Source organism: Zonotrichia albicollis, chromosome 16 (genome assembly GCF_047830755.1).
Source record: "Zonotrichia albicollis isolate bZonAlb1 chromosome 16, bZonAlb1.hap1, whole genome shotgun sequence".
Classification (NCBI taxonomy): domain Eukaryota; kingdom Metazoa; phylum Chordata; class Aves; order Passeriformes; family Passerellidae; genus Zonotrichia; species Zonotrichia albicollis.
The window spans coordinates 13,719,995-13,738,074 of NC_133834.1; the positions used below are offsets into that span (position 1 = coordinate 13,719,995).

The 18,080-nt window shown below is 52.3% G+C and overlaps 2 protein-coding genes across 2 annotated transcripts; one reads left to right on the forward strand and one right to left on the reverse strand.

Moving 5' to 3' along the window:
* Positions 1 to 1,061: 1,061 nt before the first annotated feature.
* Positions 1,062 to 5,431, reverse strand: LOC102064197 (deoxyribonuclease-1). Its single transcript, XM_074552701.1, has 9 exons — positions 5,357 to 5,431; positions 4,621 to 4,768; positions 3,906 to 3,994; positions 3,668 to 3,751; positions 3,429 to 3,544; positions 2,557 to 2,669; positions 1,765 to 1,919; positions 1,575 to 1,671; positions 1,062 to 1,278 (listed from the first exon to the last, which is right to left on the reverse strand). The coding sequence occupies exons 2-9, from the start codon at positions 4,765 to 4,767 to the stop codon at positions 1,225 to 1,227; spliced, it is 855 nt and encodes a 284-aa protein (XP_074408802.1). The 5' UTR covers position 4,768; positions 5,357 to 5,431; the 3' UTR covers positions 1,062 to 1,224.
* A 1,989-nt stretch (positions 5,432 to 7,420) lies between these two features.
* Positions 7,421 to 16,986, forward strand: INTS15 (integrator complex subunit 15). The gene is made up of 6 exons (XM_074553050.1): positions 7,421 to 7,735; positions 8,844 to 9,065; positions 10,771 to 10,936; positions 12,589 to 13,116; positions 14,723 to 14,762; positions 16,264 to 16,986. Exons 1-6 carry the CDS (start codon positions 7,544 to 7,546, stop codon positions 16,433 to 16,435), a joined length of 1,320 nt encoding a protein of 439 aa, XP_074409151.1. The 5' UTR covers positions 7,421 to 7,543; the 3' UTR covers positions 16,436 to 16,986.
* The last annotated feature ends 1,094 nt before the right edge of the window (positions 16,987 to 18,080 follow it).

Here is an 18,080-nt window from a genome sequence, read left to right on the forward strand (position 1 = left end):
GCTGTCCTCACCTAGCTGAAGGTGCAGCACCTCTGCCCTGCCAGCAGCAGGACAGGCAGCTTTATTCCCAGCAAAGCAGGATGAGTCTGACACCCCCTGGGGGTTCTGACATAACTTTGAGCTCCTTCCCACATTGGGAAACCAAAAATCCCACAGGGCGACGGGGTGGGGCCAGCCCAGCCATCCCTGTGCTGACACAGCAAAGGACAGACAGGGAGACTTGGAAATGCTGGGGCATCCCTGTGGGACTGGGTGGGTGTGTGGGACTTGGGGGCTGCCATCTGGGGGGGCACCTGGATCACAGAGTGGGCACGGTGGCCAGGCAGGAGGTGAAGGGCGCTGGCCTTAATTGGGTGATTCAGACAGTGTAATTAGAGGGAAGAGAAGGAAATGGCCAGTGTGTAGGTCAGGCAGGTGAGTACCACCAGCCATGGCAAGAGGGGATGGCTGCAAACCCCTGCAGCAGCCCCAGTGTCACCCAGAACAGCCCCACTGGTGACCCAAAGTAGCCCCAGGAGTGCTGGCATTCCCCATGCCAGTCCATGGCATCACCATGGCCCATGGTATCACCTCAGGATGACAACAGAGCTGGCTCTGGCAGCTGCTCATGCCAGGACTTGCCAGGCTCTCATGTGCAGCTCCAGGTTTTGTATCCTCACACCCAGTCTCGGGATGAGTCCCCTGTCCCTCGGTGCTGTGTTGGCACCGAAACCCCCTGGGAAGCCCCCTGGGAGCTGATTCACATCCTCCCTGCACCCTGTCAGCGCCCTGTCAGCGTGTGTGTGAGGGAGAGCCCCACAGCCAGGCAGGCTCTGCCAGGATGTGGCCCTGTGAGCTGGCAGCAGAGCATCCTGCACCCTGGAAATCCTGGAGCCCCCAGCCCCTTCCCAGAGTTCCAGCTTTTCCCACCATCAGCTGAGAGGGAAGCAGAGCTCACCACCCCATGGGAGCAGGTCTCTTGATGGCAGGAGCCCTGGGGACCTCCCTGGCTCTCTGACAGGGGGCTGAGGGGATGCTGGGGACACTGAAGGAACCTCCCTTCCAGAGCTGCAGATGCAGGAAAGGCTCATTTTTAATGGAAGCAGAAAGCAAAAAACTTCCGCAGGAGCTCAAGGACTCCTTGCAGGGACAGTGGGCAGCTTGGCTGGCACCAGCAGCAAGTGGGCTCCCACGAGAGATGCAGGTGTTTGCTGAGGTGTCCTGGTAGCCACTGGTGGGACAGGCTCAGAGGGCTTTCAGGGTCACCTCCACTGGGAAATGGTCGCTGACAGCCAAAGCCTGCGTGTGAGAGAGAGCAGAGTCACCCTGACCACAGTCAACTCATAAACCCTGAGCTCATGTGGACCCACTGCCACGGTCATGGCTGGCTGGCACCCCAGTGCTCCACTCCAACCCCCAAAATTTAGACTGTACCCCAAAATGCTCGATCTGGAGGGTTGATTCAGTACAACAGCTGGGGTCAGGCCACCCTTAGGGGCACCCTTGGGAACAGGGAGCCCTCCCACACTCCCAGGAGCTATGGTGGGGCACATCCCAATGCTGGTGGGCTCATGCCCCACCCTCCCCTTACTCACATCCTTGAGCTGGAGCTGGAATTTCCTCTGGAAGTTGTTGATCGTGGCGGAGCCAGGTTCAATGTCTTGGCGCAGGGCGGTGCCGCAGGCCACGATGCTGCCAAGGCATCAGGGGGGTGTCAGTGCCCCTCAGTGCTCTCTGTGCCAGCCCCCCGTGCCAGCCCCCCGTGCCCCCTGCCCTGGCACCCACCGGTCGTAGGCGCAGTCGGTGTCGGCCACGGTGGTGTCGGCGCTGTCGGGGATCAGCCACTCGCAGGCGCTCAGGGAGCGCAGGCGGATGGACGGCCACTGGGAGCTCGTCACATACGAGCAGTCAGCGTTGAAATCACCCATGAAGATCATGTCCTGCAGGGCACAGCACTGAGTCCCTGTCCCTTTAAGCTGCAAGGGCTCCCTAAAATCTTGAGGGAGATTTCTTAACCTAAAGACTCCCCTGAATTGACCCAGTGTGCAGGGACAAGCCCCCAGGAATGGCAGGAGGGCCATCCAGCAGCTCTCTGCCTGGAGACTGCTGGGGTGGCACCTGCTCTGATGGTACAAGAGGCGTCCTGTGGTGTCACAGACATCTTTTATCTTAGGATTTTTCCTCCTGAGAAGCTGAGAGGCCTCAAGAGCAAAATGCAAACAATGATTATCTGCTGCTGTGGGATGCAACAGGTGGATCTTTGATTAGCTCATGTTTGTTGTTTCTAATTAATAGCCAATCACAGCCAGCTTGCTCAGACAGAGTCCAAGCCACAAGCCTTTGTTATCATTCTTTCTCTTTCTATTCTTAGCTAGACTTCTGATAAAATTCTTTCTTCTATTCTTTTAGTATAGTTTTAATATATATCATAAATCAAGCCTTCTGAAACACAGAGTCAGATCCTCGTCTCTTCCCTCATCCAAGAACCCCTGTGAACACCGTCACACTGTGGGACATGTTCACCCCACCTGCCCAGCTGGCTGCCCTGGGGAGGCTCCCCAAGCTCCCCAAGCTTACATTGGTCCCCCACTTGTTGATGACATCGGTGTAGACGTCGTAGAGCGCATCGATCTCCTGTCTTGCGTGGCTGGGCTCCGAATGCAGAGGCACCAACACGAACTGCTGCACCTCTGCAAGACAGCTGCCATCAGCCCCTGGCTTGGTGCATTCCTGAGCAGGGAATGGGAACCCCAGGAAACCACCCCAGGCCAAGCCCCAGCTACTGGCCAGGAAAAGTAGTTGAAGGAAAAGGGTGTGTTGAGTTTCGTGCTCTGCCTGTCCCTGAGACTGGAAATTCCAGTGGGGAGCTGCATGCCTTGGTGCATTGTTTGGGGTTTGCTGCTTGTTTTCCATTAGCATTTGCAAGCCAATATGGTTTTGGGCAGGAGATGGGATAGTGTGTGTGCCCTGAGGAGGTTCTCAGGAGGTGGAGGTGATGGCACATGGGGTAGGCAGTGGAACAAAGTGGGAAATGTGACGTGATGAGAGATATAAGGGATGGGGGATGACAGGTGATAGGAGATGGTTCATGATGGGAGATGGCACCCAGCCAGAGGAAGCAGGTGGTGGGATGTGGCACAAGATGGGAGGTAGCACATAATGGGATGTAGGACATGGTGGAAAGCAGCTGGAGATGTAAGATGGCACACAGCTGGAGAGAGCTCATGGTGGGAGATGACAGGTGATTGGTTGGAGATGGCACATGGTGGGAAACAGCGGGGATTGCTGGCCATGCTGGGCAGGGACATGGGACCCCTGGGCACCCACAGGTGGGACCCTGGTGAGGGATTGCAACCCCCTGTGCTTAGCAGGCACAGCTCTGGGCTCGGCCCTGTGTGGAGGGCACCCTGTGCCAGGTCTGGGCATCCCCCAAGGTGGGCTCTGCTCACGTGTGGTGGGTGAGGAGAACTTCACAATGAAGGGCTCCCTGCTGAAGGTGTCAGTCCCACAGGATTCACAGCCATCATTGTAGTAGTAGCTTCCCAGCACGGAGACCATGTCTGACCTGAGGGAGGAGAGCAGGGCAGCTCCCAGCGCTGCTCCTGCCACAGCCCGGGTCCCCAAAGTACCCATCCCCTTTGGGGGTTGCTGGGGAGGGTGGCAGGTGACACCTGGCAGCATCCCTTACCTGTAGATGAAGAGGTACTGCTCCTTGTAGGTGCCCCGACCCAGGGGGACGCTGATCAAAAAGTCATAGGGGTGTTTCCCAGCACTGGGAGCAAGTTATGGAGAGGGTGAGAGGAGGCTCCTGGTGCTCCCCAGCATCCACCAGGCTCCCTCCAGCTGAGCCAGAGGTGCCCTGGCAGGGCTGGAATCCACCCCAGAGTCCCCTTTGCAGTCACTCCCACACCAAGCCGTTGGGTCACCTGTTGAGCTGCTCCATGAGGTCATTGACAGCGCTCAGGTCGGCATCCCGCACCTCCTGCACCAGCACGACATCGTACTCTGACAGGATCTGGGCGAAAAAGCTCAGAGCTGCTCTCCCCTGGCCAGGAGCTGCTCTGGGGTTGCCTCTCTGGGCTGCAGAGGCTCCCAGGCTGGAAGTGGGAGGGCAGCAGGGACCTCAGGGCCAGGGAGAGGACCCCGGTGCTGGAGTGCCCTGTGTGTCCACCACCACCTACCCAGCAGCTGCTCCAGGGAAGGAATCTGGGCAGCAGCAAATTCACCCAGCCTTGACTGGGGACCTGCAAGGGTGGAGATGGCCTGAGGTGGGAGATGGTGATGGGGGAAGAGCAGATGGATGGATGGATGGAAGGATGGATGGATGGATGGATGGATGGATGGATGGATGGATGGATGGATGGATGGAGGGATGGATGATGGATGGATGGATGGATGGATGGATGGATGGATGGATGGATGAATGGATGGAGGGATGGATGGATGATGGATGGATAGATGAATGGATGGAGGGATGGATGGATGATGGATGGATGGATGAATGGATGGATGATGGATGGATGAATGGATGGATGGATGGATGGATGGATGGATGGATGGATGAAGCAGGTGTCCCACTGCCCAAGCTGGCTGCACCCCAGAGAGCAGAGCACGTCCAGGCCTGCTCCTCCCCGCACTCACAGAGACGATGATGTTTGCGACGGTCTGGTTGGCCATCTTGGTGTCCCCAAAGGCTCTGATGTTGAAGGCACCAATCTTCAGCGAGGTGGCCACGTGCAGCAGGAGAGCTGCGACCAGCAGCGACAGCACCGGCCTCGAGGCTGCCATCCTGTGCAGAGAGGCAGGAGGGGCTCAGCCCTCCTGGCTGAGATGGGGATTTGGGACAGACAACAGGATAACCAGGGTATTCCCACTGGCCATAGTGGTTTCACTGGGAGGTGTTTTCTGGGGAGCCACCAGGATGTAGGGATTGTACCTCTGTTGCATGGGGCCTCATCCTACCTGTCCCTCCTGGAAGGAGGCCAGGTCACTCACAAGGCTGGAGTGGAAAATTCCCTGGCCAGCAAGTAAGTGCCCTTTAATGGTGACACAGAGCAGTCACTTCCTCGTTCCCCATGAGGAAGAGCTCAGCCTGGACACCTCTTCTGGCCTGGGATTGGTAGCAGTGGTCAGGGAGCCCAAAATCCCTTGGCTTGTGCCTCTCCCACCTTTCCCTGGATCAGTGCCAGCGACCCCAAAGACCCTACAGCAGCTGTGCTGGGACAGGGCAAGGCAGAGATCCTCCGTGACACCCTCCCCACCTTCCTCACTGCCTGGAGCATCCTCACCTGGGTAAGCTCCCCCTCCTGTGCCCCCCATCCTCACCCAGCAGTGCCCCTGCCCATCCTCACCCAGCAGGGCCCCTGCCCATCCTCACCCAGCTGGCTCCCTCAGGACCCTCAGCAAAGGCAGTGCTGCAGCTCCCACCCACAGGGAAGGCGTTTGGGAAGGATTTCCCCTGGCACTCGACTGCCTTGGGCTAATGTTTCACCAGATCTGAGCCCTGAGCCCTGCCCAAGCCTGGGCTCCGGAGTGCCTGAACTCACCCAGAGCCTGATAAACGGGCTAAGAGGATGGGCAAATGCTCCAGGTTTGGCACACCAAATCTGAGCCTGAGGAAGGATCTGCTGGCCTCAGGCTCACTTTTCCTTCTGGGGCAGCTGCTCTAGTTAAATTCTCACTGTTCCCACTTGCACTCCTGCTCCAAACTCTTCCCTCTAACACCACAGTCCCTTCAGTTGATAAGCCAGCCATTTGGCGATGCCATGATTTGGTCATGCCGAAAATTGCCCAAAGCCCCATAAATCCTCCCCATTTTTGGAGAGCATAGCAGCCTCTGAATCTCCCAGGCAGAGGCACCTGCAAGGGGCACATTCACCCCTGAGCTGCGCTCAGGTTTGGCCCAGAAGAGCATTGTGGTAGAATTGAGCTGGAGGAGGTGACACTGCCAAGGGAAGCCCCTGGGGGTGTGGGAAGAGAGGAGAGCAGGACCTACCTTGGATGTTGTCCGAGGACTCTGGAGGGGGGAGGATCTGCACCTGCATTTATGGAGAGGGACACTCTCTCCTTGCCAGGTGGGTGCCCAGCCAAGGATCATGTGAGGCCGCAGGCTCCATATGGCATTTTTCACGGAAGCAAAGGGCTGCTCAGTGAAAAAAGAGCTCTTTCAACCTCTGCCAACGCCTCCCACCACAGGTAAGGCCGAGAGGGATTAAAATGCCAACATGAGCTCTGCAAGGTGGAATGAATGTCAGAGATCTCTTGTGGGGATCAGCAGCTTCCCAACGCATGTCATGGGCAACTCTCACTCATCATCAGATGCAAATTCTCTTAAAAAATGTTTATTTCACCAACAGGAATCATTCCCACCGAGCACCCCACATTTCCAACAGGCCATGAGTGTGCTGGGGCCAGCAGGAGCCATCCCAGTGTGGTCTTTGGGTGTGAAGCCAAAAGTCCCAAAAGAATGACAAATCTCTGCCATGGTGCTCATCCCCAGACCCTCCCCAGGCGGTCACCTGCAGTGCTGGGGGGTGGCAGCTCTCCACCCCAGCCGCTCCCCCAGCTCACACAGTGCTGTCCCAGCGGCCTTGGCTGATCTCCCTGCCTCCAAAGGCAGCTGCCATGGTTCCCAGAACGTGTGCAGTGATCCTCAAGGGGCTGGGCCCCCTCTCTCCTGGAGCCAGGCACCCTCCAGAGAAGGGCTGCTCCCCACAGTGGGATAAAGGCTGGACCTAGACCCCCCAACACCCTCCCCAGGTTGGACCCAGGTTTCCCCAGCCAAACCCTCCATGGTCAATCCTCTCCAGGTCACGAACCCCCCAGGGGCCATACCCAGGACCAAGAACCCCATGAGCCAAGGTCCCCCCAGATCCTGTCCCACCCAGGCTAAGACCCCCTCAAAGCAGAGTCCCAGAGTTTAACACCACTTCTGGGCCCAGACCTCACATGCCTTTCATGCCAACACCCCCAGGGCTGGACCACCCTCAGGGCCAATCCTCTCCCCGGGGCTAAACCCCACTCCTGCACATCCCCCAAGGGCAGCAGGAACTAAAGGGCACTTCCCAAAGCCCACAGCCAAGAGCCAAGCTTCTCCCAAGGCAGGAGCCCATGAGCCAGCCCAAGGAGCAGCTCCCAGGGCCGATATCCCCTCATACCCAGAGTTCCATGCCCCTCACGCCCAGAGCTCCAGCCCTCCATACTGAGACCCCTTGGCTCAACCCCAGCACCAGAGGGCCAAGAGAGTGTCCCTCCAGGGGCAATACCCCCTCAGGTCCAGGCTCCTCCCAGGGTTGGGACACCTGTCTCAGTCCCCCAGGACAAGCTGCCCCCATGCCCCGGTGTCCCCCGCCCATCCCGGGCCCGGTTCCCTCACGGCCTAGCCCCCGTTACCCCTGCGGGCGGGCCCGCCAGGGGGCGCTGCCGGCGGCGGCGGACGCAGCGCGTGAATGTTTTTGTCCTGGCCCGGCCGCCGTAGCGCCAGCCGGTCCGCGCCGCCGAGGGGAGGCCGCGCCGAGCGGGGCCGGGAGCGGAGCGGGACCGGGACCGGGAGCGGAGCGGGGCCATGAGCGACATCCGGCACTCGCTGCTGCGGCGGGACGCGCTGAGCGCCGCCAAGGAGGTGCTCTACCACCTGGACATCTACTTCAGCAGCCAGCTGCAGAACTCGCCGCTGCCGCTGGTGGACAAGGGCCCCACGGATCTGCTCGAGGAGTTCCTCTTCCAGGTCCCCAAGGAGCGCGGAGCGCCGCCCAAGGTGCGGCACCGACACCCCGGGCGGAACGGGACCGGCCCGGGGGGCGCGGGGGACACACGAGGGCAGGCCAGGAGCTCAGGACAGGATCCCTGCTGGAGCCTGAGGCCTCAGGACGGGACAGGATCCCCCCGGCGGGGGCTGGGGGCTGAGATGGGCAGGACTGGGTCCCTGGGACTCTGCTGCTGGGTGCTGAGATGGGCAGGACTGGGTCTATGAGGTTCTGCTGCTGGAGATTGAGGGCTGAGATGGGCAGGACTGGGTCCCTGAGGCTCTGCTGCTGGAGACTGAGGGCTCAGATGGGCAGGACTGGGTCCCTGGGGCTCTGCTGCTGGATATTGAGAGCTGGGATGGACAGGACTGGGTCTATGAGGCTCTGTTACTGTAGACTGAGGGCTGAGATGGACAGCAATGGGTCCCTGAGGCTCTGCTGCTGAGGGCTGAGATGGGCAGGACTGGGTCCCTGGGGCTCTGATACTGGAGATTGAGGGCTGCGATGGGCAGGACTCGGTCCCTGGGGCTCTCCTGCTGGAAGCTAAAGCCCCAAGATGACAGCTCAGGGTCCCTGGGGTGCTGCTGACTGAGGATTTTGGCAGGGAGGGGGCTGTTGGCCAGTCCCTGATGGGTGCCCAGGATTCCGGGTGTGGTGGGGACCCTGGGCACTGCCCACAACCCCCGAGTGCTGCAGCTGGGCCCTGCCAGGGTGTTTGGGGGGTTTGGTTTGGGATGGAGCTGGGGCTCAGAGATGAGCAGTGAGAAGCCACAGGTGCTGGTGGCTGTTGGTCCCTGTGGCCCTGCAGCTCTCAGTGCTCTCAGGGAGGAAATATTTCCTTCCCCAGCAATGTCAGTCTCATCTCTCACTTGATGGGCAGCACTTGCAGGCCCAGCAAGCACCAGCTTTGGTGTTCAGATGAAACCTGGAGCTCTTCAGTGTTACCACATAAAATGCACTGGTGGTTCAGAAAGCTTGAATGTGTGTGCTGTGCATAAAGATTGAGTCCCTCAGCCCACAGGGAAGCTCTCAGCCTTTGCTGTTCCTGGCTTTTCACTTGATTCATGGTCCTTCAGGAGGCTCAGTGTATTTTACAGCTTTGCCTTTGTTTTCTTTCAGAGGCTGACCCCACTTCAGGAACTTCAGCTCCTTGAGATCATGTGCAATTATTTCCAGGAGCAGACCAAGGATTCAGTCCGTCAGGTCATCTTCTCATCTCTCTTCAGCCCCCAGGGGAACAAAGCAGATGACAGCAGGATGGCCCTGCTGGGGAAGCTGGTCTCCATGGCAGTGGCTGTCTGCAGGGTGCCTGTGCTGGAGTGTGCTGCCTTCTGGCTGCAGGTACAGCTCCTGAGCAGGCAGGGCTGCCTGGGGGAAGGGCTCAGGGCGTGCTCCAGGGTGGGCACAGTGAGCTGGGGCACAGCTGGTTACAGTCAGCTCCTCCTCCCTGGCAGTTTCAGCTGCCCCATGTCTGTGCTTGTGCCCATTCCTGTGCTCTGGCATCAGGGAGAGCTTTGCCAATCCATTCATGTGCTGCAATGGGAGAAAAAAATTGTTTGGGTGTTTTTTTCACTGTCAGTGAACCCTCTAAACCCTGCATATTGAAAGGGCTCAGTGGAGGGTTTGACCAAAGCAGGGAGCAAACCTTGCTCACGTTGCCTGAAGAAGCTGACTCTGGAGCTTGGGAAATAAACCCTTCCTGATGTTCAGGTTTGGAGGTGGAAGAGACAAACCTCTGCCTTGAAATTTGGGCACAAAATACCTGTGTCTGTCTTCTGTGAATGCAGGAGGTTGGAGATCTCCTCTGAGACTCCCCACTGAGGGCTTTGGGAAGTGCACCTTTGTTCCTGCTGCCTTGTGGGATGTGCAGAGCTCACAGCTGACACAGGGGCAGGAGCAGGAAGGCTGTGCTGGGAGGGAAGGGGTGAGGAGGCAGATCTCCTGTTTGCTGGGGGTCCCTTTTCTCCCACATGGTGAGTTTTTGGGAGGGCAGGATGGGACATAGCAGGACAAGGTGTATTTTTATTTCAGATGGCAGCTGTTAAGTGACGTGAGGATTTCACACACAGAATATTTTCCACATTAAAAATATCAGGCATGGCAGCTGAACCAGTTGCTCTGGGACTGAACCAGTTGAACTACAGAATGGTTTGTGATGGAAAGGACCTTAAAGCTCATCCCAAATTGAAGAAAAACCTTCCACTGTCCCAGGTTGCCCCAAGCCATGTCCAGCCTGGCCTTGAACTCTTCTAGACTAGGTTGGAGAGGCCACAGCTTCTCTGGGCAACTTGTGCCAGGGCCTCAGTGCCCTCACAGGGAAGAAATGTTGCTGAAGTAGCAAAAAAAAAAAAAAAAAAATCTAAGTCAATATTGATCTAAAAGGTTTCAGTTTTAAGCCACAGCTGCTGTAAACTTGTGATGGTGTTCACAGGGGTCTCAGGTTGAGGGAAGAGACAGGGATCTGACTCCATGTTTCAGAAGGCTGATTTATTATTTTATGATATATATTACATTAAAACTATACTAAAAGAATAGAAGAAAGGATTTCATCAGAAGGCTGGCTAAGAATAGAATAGAATAGAATAGAATAGAATAGAATAGAATAGAATAGAATAGAATAGAATAGAATAGAATAGAATAGAATAGAATAGAATAGAATAGAATAGGAATGGTGACAAAGGCTCTGTCTCGGACTCTATGTCTAAGCCAGCTGACTGTGATTGGCCATTAATTAGAAACAACCACATGAGACCAATCACAGATGCACCTGTTGCATTCCACAGCAGCAGATAATCATTGTTTACATTTTGTTCCTGAGGCCTCCCAGCTTCTCAGGAGGAAAAATCCTGAGGAAAGGATTTTTCATAAAAGATGTCTGCGACATAAACTCAAGCTATCACAATCTATTTTGATACTGCAATACAGTGATTTTATTCCTGTGAGAGTGGGTGTTTGATGAGCTGAGGGAGAGCACCCACAGCAAGGCAGTGCCAGTGGGGACCCTGGGACAGGTGTGATGTGTGTCCCCTGTGTGCTGTCCCTGCAGAGAACCCCAGCTGTGTTCTGTGTGAGGCTGGCCCGAGCCCTGGTGGATGATTACTGCAACCTGGTGCCAGGCTCCATCCAGACCCTGAAGCAGATCTTCACTGCCAGCCCTCGCTTCTGCTGCCAGTTCATCACCTCAGTCACAGCCCTCTACGACCTCTCCTCAGGTAAAAGTGCCTCTTTCCAAGTGAGAGCTGCAGTGTCATGCACCATGAGTGAACTATTGCTACAGATGTAACTGCTGGAATCCTAAAGAGGTGTTACCATGTAATTATTGCCAGAGGAAGCTCAGGGGTGTGGCTGTTGCCTCATCTGGCACTGGGGTGAGAATAAAAATAACCCCTCTGTGGCTGATTCAGAATTCCAGCCTGGTTTGGGTTGGAATGGACATTAAAGCTCAGCTTGTTCCACCCTCTGCCATGGGCAGGTGCCCCTTCCACTGTCCCAGGTTGCTCCAAGCCCTGCCCAGCCTGGCCTTGGGCACTGTAAGGGATTTGGATTCCACAGCCTCTGGGAAACAAGGGAGAGTCTGTGCTGGAGAAGCAGCCAGGAACACCTGACACAAAGGGCGTTGTCCCCCAGAGAGGGCAAAGGACATGGGACCTTGCTGACTGAGCAGCTCTGGGAGTGAAAGTTGATCTGTCTGGGCTCAGTCAGCCCTGAGAGAGACTCAGGGCTGCCTGTCAGTCTGATCCTTTCCAAAAAGGGGTTAAACAAGTTCTGAATGTTGGCAGGCTGGAGCAGGATTTCTGTGGAGCAATGGTGAGAAACACAATCAACAACGTAATTCCAGTGCACTCTTTACTGTGTGTATGACCCACCAGTGGCACAGCCTGCCTCAGCTTGTTGCTCAGACACTTGTAGGTGTCTAAAATGAGATTGGTTTAGCTCTACTCAGGCACAGAAGGCACATGGTAGACCAGAGAACAGCCATACACTGAGTACCAACCCCACCTACAATCCAGAAAAGCAAATGCTGTTATTGATAAAGGAAATGCTTTGCACACTCCTCTCCAAATAAACAGCTTGGCATTACTGAGGGTGAAGGAGAGGTTCAGGCTTAGCCTTTATGTTGTTTTTATAAAGTATTTGGTAGAGCTCAGAGCATATTTGATATCCCGTCATCATGTCAGAAGGACATGTCAGAAAGGAAATAACTTGAGTCATAGGAAGTAATGTTTTAATTCCTTAGTTTATTTGAGATAGTTTTGGTGACACAAGAAAAGGAAGCTTGCTCTTCCAGTGCAGCATTCCCTCTGTGACAGGATGATGTGTCAGGGTTTCTCTTGTCTGTAGTTAAGTTCATGACCATCTTTCACTTCTCACCTGAAGCTTTACATAATCCTATAATCCTTTCTATGTCATGTAATTGTGTCGTTGCATTGTGTTTTTCCACAAGACACATTTGTTTAGGTATGTAAGTATTAAAATAAATGAGTTAAGTTATTGGCACTTCCTCCTCTTCACCCAACAAGCTTTTCCTATTTCCCTTGCCCATTGTGCTTCCTGTGGCAAGGGATAAATGGAGAATTAAATTAGGGAAAAAAATGAGCAGGTGATGGGTGGCAGAGAAGAAAATGACAAGAGAATCTTGGCTGGGAAAGGGGATAAATATTAGTGCTTGTGGTGTCTTTGGACTAGGTGGGGAAGGTGACAGGAACATGGTTGTGTCTTGGGAAAAACAGCAGAACTGGGGAGGTTCAGAGATTGTAATTGGGACAGTGGAGGATGGGTGTGTGTGAGAGACTAATTAGAACCTGAATTAATAAATAAAATAACAAAGGCTCAGCTTACCCACCGTTAACCCTCCTATCTGCAGATGAGCTGATCCCTCCCTCAGACCTGCTGGAGCTGATTGTCTCCTGGATCTTTGAGGACCCTCGTTTGATCCTGATCACCTTCCTGAACACTCCCATCGCAGCCAACCTGCCCATGGGCTTCCTGGAGCTCACCCCGCTCACCGGCCTCATCCGCTGGTGCGTCAAGGCCCCCCTGGCCTACACCAGGAAGAAAAAAGCCTCTCTCTCCAATGGACACCCTCCCAGCAAAATTGCCAAGGACTCAGCTTCAGGAGAAGACAGGGATTGCCACCAGCTCTATTCCAAGCTGCATCTGAGTGTCCTGCAGGTGCTTATGATGCTCCAGGGGCATTTAACGGAGAAAAACCTTTATGGGCGCCTGGGGCTGGTGCCCTTTGACCACGTGGTTCCTCTGGTGGAGGACATTAACAGACTGTCTGATGAACTCAATCCTCTCAATGCATCCAAAGAGATTGAACTTGCTCTGGACAGGCTGGCTCAGGCTTTGCAAGTGGCCATGGCATCAGGAGCTCTCCTGTGCACCAGAGGTGAGTTGTCTGTGGGGCTGGCAGAGACCTGGCACGGGATTCTTCTCCTTCAGAAGGTGTAAGAGGCAGTTTTGGGGTGAGGGAATAAAGATCAAGGTGTTCACACACCATAATCAGTAGTCTGTTAGAAAATGACAGTGCACAAAATAGTTCAGGAAAAATAGCTGGATGGAGAGTAAGAGAGGAGAGTTCACTGCTTTGGGTGGGTCAGAGTGGGGACTGATCCACAGCCCTGCACTGTGCAGTGTCAGACCCTGTATCTGGGTGCCTGACACTTTGTCCCCCTCAGAATTGCCTGCAGCTATTTAAAAAGCCTGTTTGATTTTCTTCAGTTTAAGTTCTCTGAGTCTGCCTGCTGGAGGAGAGGCCATGAGCACATAAACCCCTGGGTGGGTGTGCTAGACAAAGAATGTGAAAAGCAAATAATTTATCTTCAGCTGAAACTTCTGGGACTTCAGCTCACCTATAATGAGACCCCATTACGGGGTGTCCAAATTCAGCTAAACTCAGTAAAAAAGGGCTGCTAGCCTGGCCTTTGTCTGGCTTTCCTGCCTCCAAAGCCACTTCTTTCCAAAAGACATGCAGAGAGATAAAAAGGAAGTGGCTCACACAGGGCAGGGTCAGCCACACAGACTCTCCTCTTGTGATATTCTCTTTAAAACCAGACAATTTTAGGTTATACCAGAGGGCTTGAGGCTCTCTAACAGCTGGGACATTAAGTGCAGACCACAGCTGCCTCTGCCAAACAGGGATCTGATGCTTTTGTCCTGGCTGAACCAGTGCTGCTGGTCAATTTTAAATGTTCTTCCTCCTCATCTTTTATAAAGTAACCCTGAGTGTTATAAGAACAAACAGCAATCAGAGGGTTTTGGTCTGAGAGCTGATTTCAGCTGTGTTTGTTCTTAGCTGGAACATTCTGAGCACTTGCTCTTGCTGTGGAAGGTAGTTCAGTGTAAGGGGCTGCTGAAATACCAGATATTTCAGTGTTTGGGGTTCAGATATTTCAGTGTTTTGGGGCTGTGTATGTCTAAAAAGGCAGGAGTTTGTTCTTAAGCTATTCCTGAAAACACTTTATCAATGGGATATGTTGTTAAATTCCTTAGTTCTAGCTATTCTGCTAGAAGCAGAAGTTTGGAGGTGATAAAAGTGCAATTTCTAGTTGATAGATTCCAGCAAGAAAACCCCAACCCCAACCAACTGTCTTTAGAGTGACAGTGGTTAAAAATCCCAAAACCAGTACAAAACAGGTACTGGGCAGAGTCACACCTTGTGCTTCCTATGTCTCAGTTCTTGTGGATGTATTGGTATTGCAAAATCCATCCTAAGGCTCATCTCTCTTAAATATCAAACACATATAACAGTGAAGGGGAGTTGGTGAAATGGAGAAATATTTTCTCTCCTATGAAGGTTTTGGGCCTGAGAGGGGAATTCTGGATCCCTTGCTGACTGATGATGATGTTAGGTTACTGACAGATTCAGTAATCAGTAATTAATCAGTAAAATTAATGATTATTCAGTAATCTGGCCTTCCTAGAAAGGACAGCAGAGAGGAAAACCACTCTAATTTCTGCTTTATCCTTATTGTCAATCTTGTGTCCTCTTTCAGATGACTTGAGGACTGTGTGCTCCAGGCTACCACATAACAAGTAAGAGACTTTTTACAGCTGTGTTGGCTTTGATGCATGTTCCAAGACACTCCAAGGCTGCTGAGACAAAATCTCCTCTAAAAATTTGTCCCTGTGGAATTTGGCCTTTATTTATGTGCACTTTAGCCTGAGGATGAAGGTGACACAGTGCTGGCTGCTTCCTCCCTGGATTCCTGACAGAAAGGGGCTTCAGTGTGTGTTAGAACAAAGGCACAGGAAAGGGAGATGAAATTCCAGCAAGGAACCTGCCCTAAATTGTCTCATCTTTAATTCCCCACTGGTTTTACCTGACTCTGAGTTCTTGCCTTTGCAATTGCTTCTATCTTTGCAATTGCTTCTTACCTTTTGTCTCTGGGGCTTAAAAAAGGGGTGGGGAAAGGGGAAAAAGTCTCCTGGAAGTTGTAAAGAACAGAATTGTGTCACTGTTCTCCTGGCGCTCAGCAGTGTGAAAAACACCAATCACTTGTTTTTAAAATTTTAAAAGTTTAATAGTAGTAAGATGGTTATAAAAATAATAGTACTATTAGAGTAATAATAATTTGGACAATTTGAATTAGGACAATATGAGACAATAGAGACAAAGAGTTATGGACATCCAGGGCAGCAGGAGCCCAAAAAAGGACCCACGTTAACAGAGGATTAACCCTTAGAAACAATAACCTGTTGCATATTCATACACCTCATACATGGTGCATAAATTCCATTCAAATACAGGATTCTGTTCTGTGTCAACTTCTTCCTCTGAATCCTGACAGCACCTTTGAAGCAGGAAGAAGTTTGTTTCTTCTGATAATGGGGCAATAAATTCTTTTTCTCCGAAAGACTCAGATGTCCTGGGGCTGCTATCTGGTGCAAGTGCCTCATTCCTTTCTTAAAAAAATCCCACTAACATAGTTCTTATTTTAACTACAAAAGTTACCTTTTAATTACAAGACTACATTTATCATATTATTAAGATGTTAATGCAGCACTACTAATCAATACATCAAAATACACATGGTATTTTATATCAGGTTTATCTGGTAAATATATATATAAATATATATTAATATATATATATAATATATATATAATATAATATATAATATATTATATATAATAATATATATTATTATATATAATATATAATATATTAATATAAATATATTAATTATATATATTAATATATAATTATATCATATATATTATATATATTTATATATTTAAATATATTTATATATATAAATATATATAAATATATTTTATTATTATTTATGGCTCTGTGCAGATATTTAAATATAAATATATTTAAATATATATAATAAAATATATTATATTTATATATATTTATATATTTATATATAAATATATATTTTAAAATATATTTATATTTAAATATCTGCACAGAGCCATACAATATGCACTTCTCACGGCAGTGCTGTGAGTTGGATGTGAATTATCCTTAGAACCACACCAAAAGCTGCTCTAATCACGTCTCTCCTGTGTGAATTTCTCCCCACAGCCTTCTCCAGCTGGTGATTTCGGGCCCGGTGCAGCAGCCGACACACGGGGCTCTGCCCCCCGGCTTCTACCCGCACATCCACACCCCTCCCCTGGGCTACCCCGCGCTGCCCGCGCACCCCGTGCAGACCTTCATCCCGGGCGTCGCCTTCCCCTACCGGCCCATCCGCTAGCGCTGAGCCCGGCAAGCCCCGGAGACAAAACCCAAACGCCTGGGAAGCGCCTTTTCCTCTGGGGAGCAGCAGAGCCGAGCTCCGCCCGCGGCCCCGGGCAGCGCTGGGGCGGCTGCACATCCCGGGAGCAGGAGGGGATGGGAACCGACAACATCAATTCCTCTGCAATTCCTCCATCCAAACCTCTGCGGGCTGGGGAAGGTTTCCTGATGTTCCCAAACCTCTGCGGGGTATGGAACTTTTTGTGATGTTCCCAAACCTCTGCGGGGTATGGAACTTTTTCTGATGTTTTTGCAGCAGCCCGGTGCTGTTTACATCAGGGTGAGCCCGGCTGCTCTGGCTCTGGGAAGGCCTTCTGTGATTTATTTTATTTTTTTTTTCCTCCACTCCAGCCTGCTTGTTTCTTTGTAAATGTTTGTATCTATAGCTACAGAGGATGTGTACACTGTATATTTTTGGAAGGCAAACGTTTGTTTCTGAAGCACAAGTTAGAGTAAAGCAGCACTTCCTATTAAAGGAAACAATTTAAGAAGCATCAAAGAAATCTGCTGCTTTCTTTTTTTTTTTAATTAGAATTGTTTAAAATTGGATTCAACAACAAGGAAAAACCCTTCAGAACTTCTGATTTCAGGATTTGAACCATGAATGGCACCAAGTCCTTACATTGTGACAGTTCTGCCTCCTGTCCCTTTGAAGGGCTGAGGAAAACTTTGGGCCAGGTGACCCAGGGGCCACCTCCTGTTTCCCAAGCGCCTGAGGGGATTTTGGGGTCCCTGAGGGGATTTTGGGGGTCTCAGGTGGATTTTGGGGGTCCCCGAGGTGATTTCAGGAGTCCTGAGTGGAGTTTTTGGGGTCCCAGGGGGGATTTGGGGGGTTCTGGTGTTGATTTCAGGGGTCCTGAGGGGATTTTGGGGGTCCCTGGAGAGGTTTTGGAGGTCTTGAATCCTCCTGAAGGGTCTGTGAGGAGATATGGGGGATCCCTGATGGGTTTTGGGGGTCTCGGGTGGGATTTTAGGGGTCTCATGGAGATTTTAGGGGTCTCATGGAGATTTCTGGGGAGTCCCGAGGGGGATTTTGGGGAGTCCCGAGTGGATTTTTGGGTCCCATGGGGGGATTTTGGGAGTCTCAGATCCTCCTGTAAGGTCTGTGAGGAGATTGGAGGGGTCCTTGAAGGGTTTTGGGGTCCCAAGTGGAGTTTTTGGGGTCCTACGGTTGATTTTGGGGGTCCTGAGGGAATTTTTGGGGTCTCTGAGGGGATTTTTGAGGATCCTGGGGGGATTTCGGGGTCCCTGAGGAGATTCTGGGAGTCCCGAGGGGGATTTTGGGGGTCACAGGGTTGATTTTTGTGGTTCTGAGCGAATTTTGGGTGTCCCTGAGGGAATTTTGGGGATCCTGGGTTGCATTTTGTGGGTCCCGGTGGGGATTTTGGGGGTCCTTGAGGGGATTTTGGGGATCCTGGGGTTGGTTTTTGGGGTCCCTGAGGGGATTTTTGAGCGTCCCGGCGGGATTTGGGAGCCCCGTGTGGGATTTTTGGGGTTCTGAGGGGATTTTGGGGGTCCCAGGTTGGAATTTGGGGGTCCCTGAGGGCATTCTGGGGGGTCCCGAGGGGGATTTTGTGGGTCCCGGGGTTGATTTTCGGGGTTCT

What these genes read in the sequence shown, in the direction of transcription:
- LOC102064197 (XM_074552701.1), bottom strand. Translation starts at nt 4,767, where the DNA reads ATGGCAGCCTCGAGGCCGGTGCTGTCGCTGCTGGTCGCAGCTCTCCTG. An exon ending in GTTCTCCTCACCCACCACAC is followed by an intron (nt 2,670 to 3,428) that starts GTGAGCAGAGCC and finishes GCTGTCTTGCAG; the next exon opens with AGGTGCAGCAGTTCGTGTTG. An exon ending in ACCGACTGCGCCTACGACCG is followed by an intron (nt 1,672 to 1,764) that starts GTGGGTGCCAGG and finishes ATGCCTTGGCAG; the next exon opens with CATCGTGGCCTGCGGCACCG.
- INTS15 (XM_074553050.1), top strand. Translation starts at nt 7,544, where the DNA reads ATGAGCGACATCCGGCACTCGCTGCTGCGGCGGGACGCGCTGAGCGCC. An exon ending in CCTCTACGACCTCTCCTCAG is followed by an intron (nt 10,937 to 12,588) that starts GTAAAAGTGCCT and finishes TCCTATCTGCAG; the next exon opens with ATGAGCTGATCCCTCCCTCA. An exon ending in TCCAGGCTACCACATAACAA is followed by an intron (nt 14,763 to 16,263) that starts GTAAGAGACTTT and finishes TTCTCCCCACAG; the next exon opens with CCTTCTCCAGCTGGTGATTT.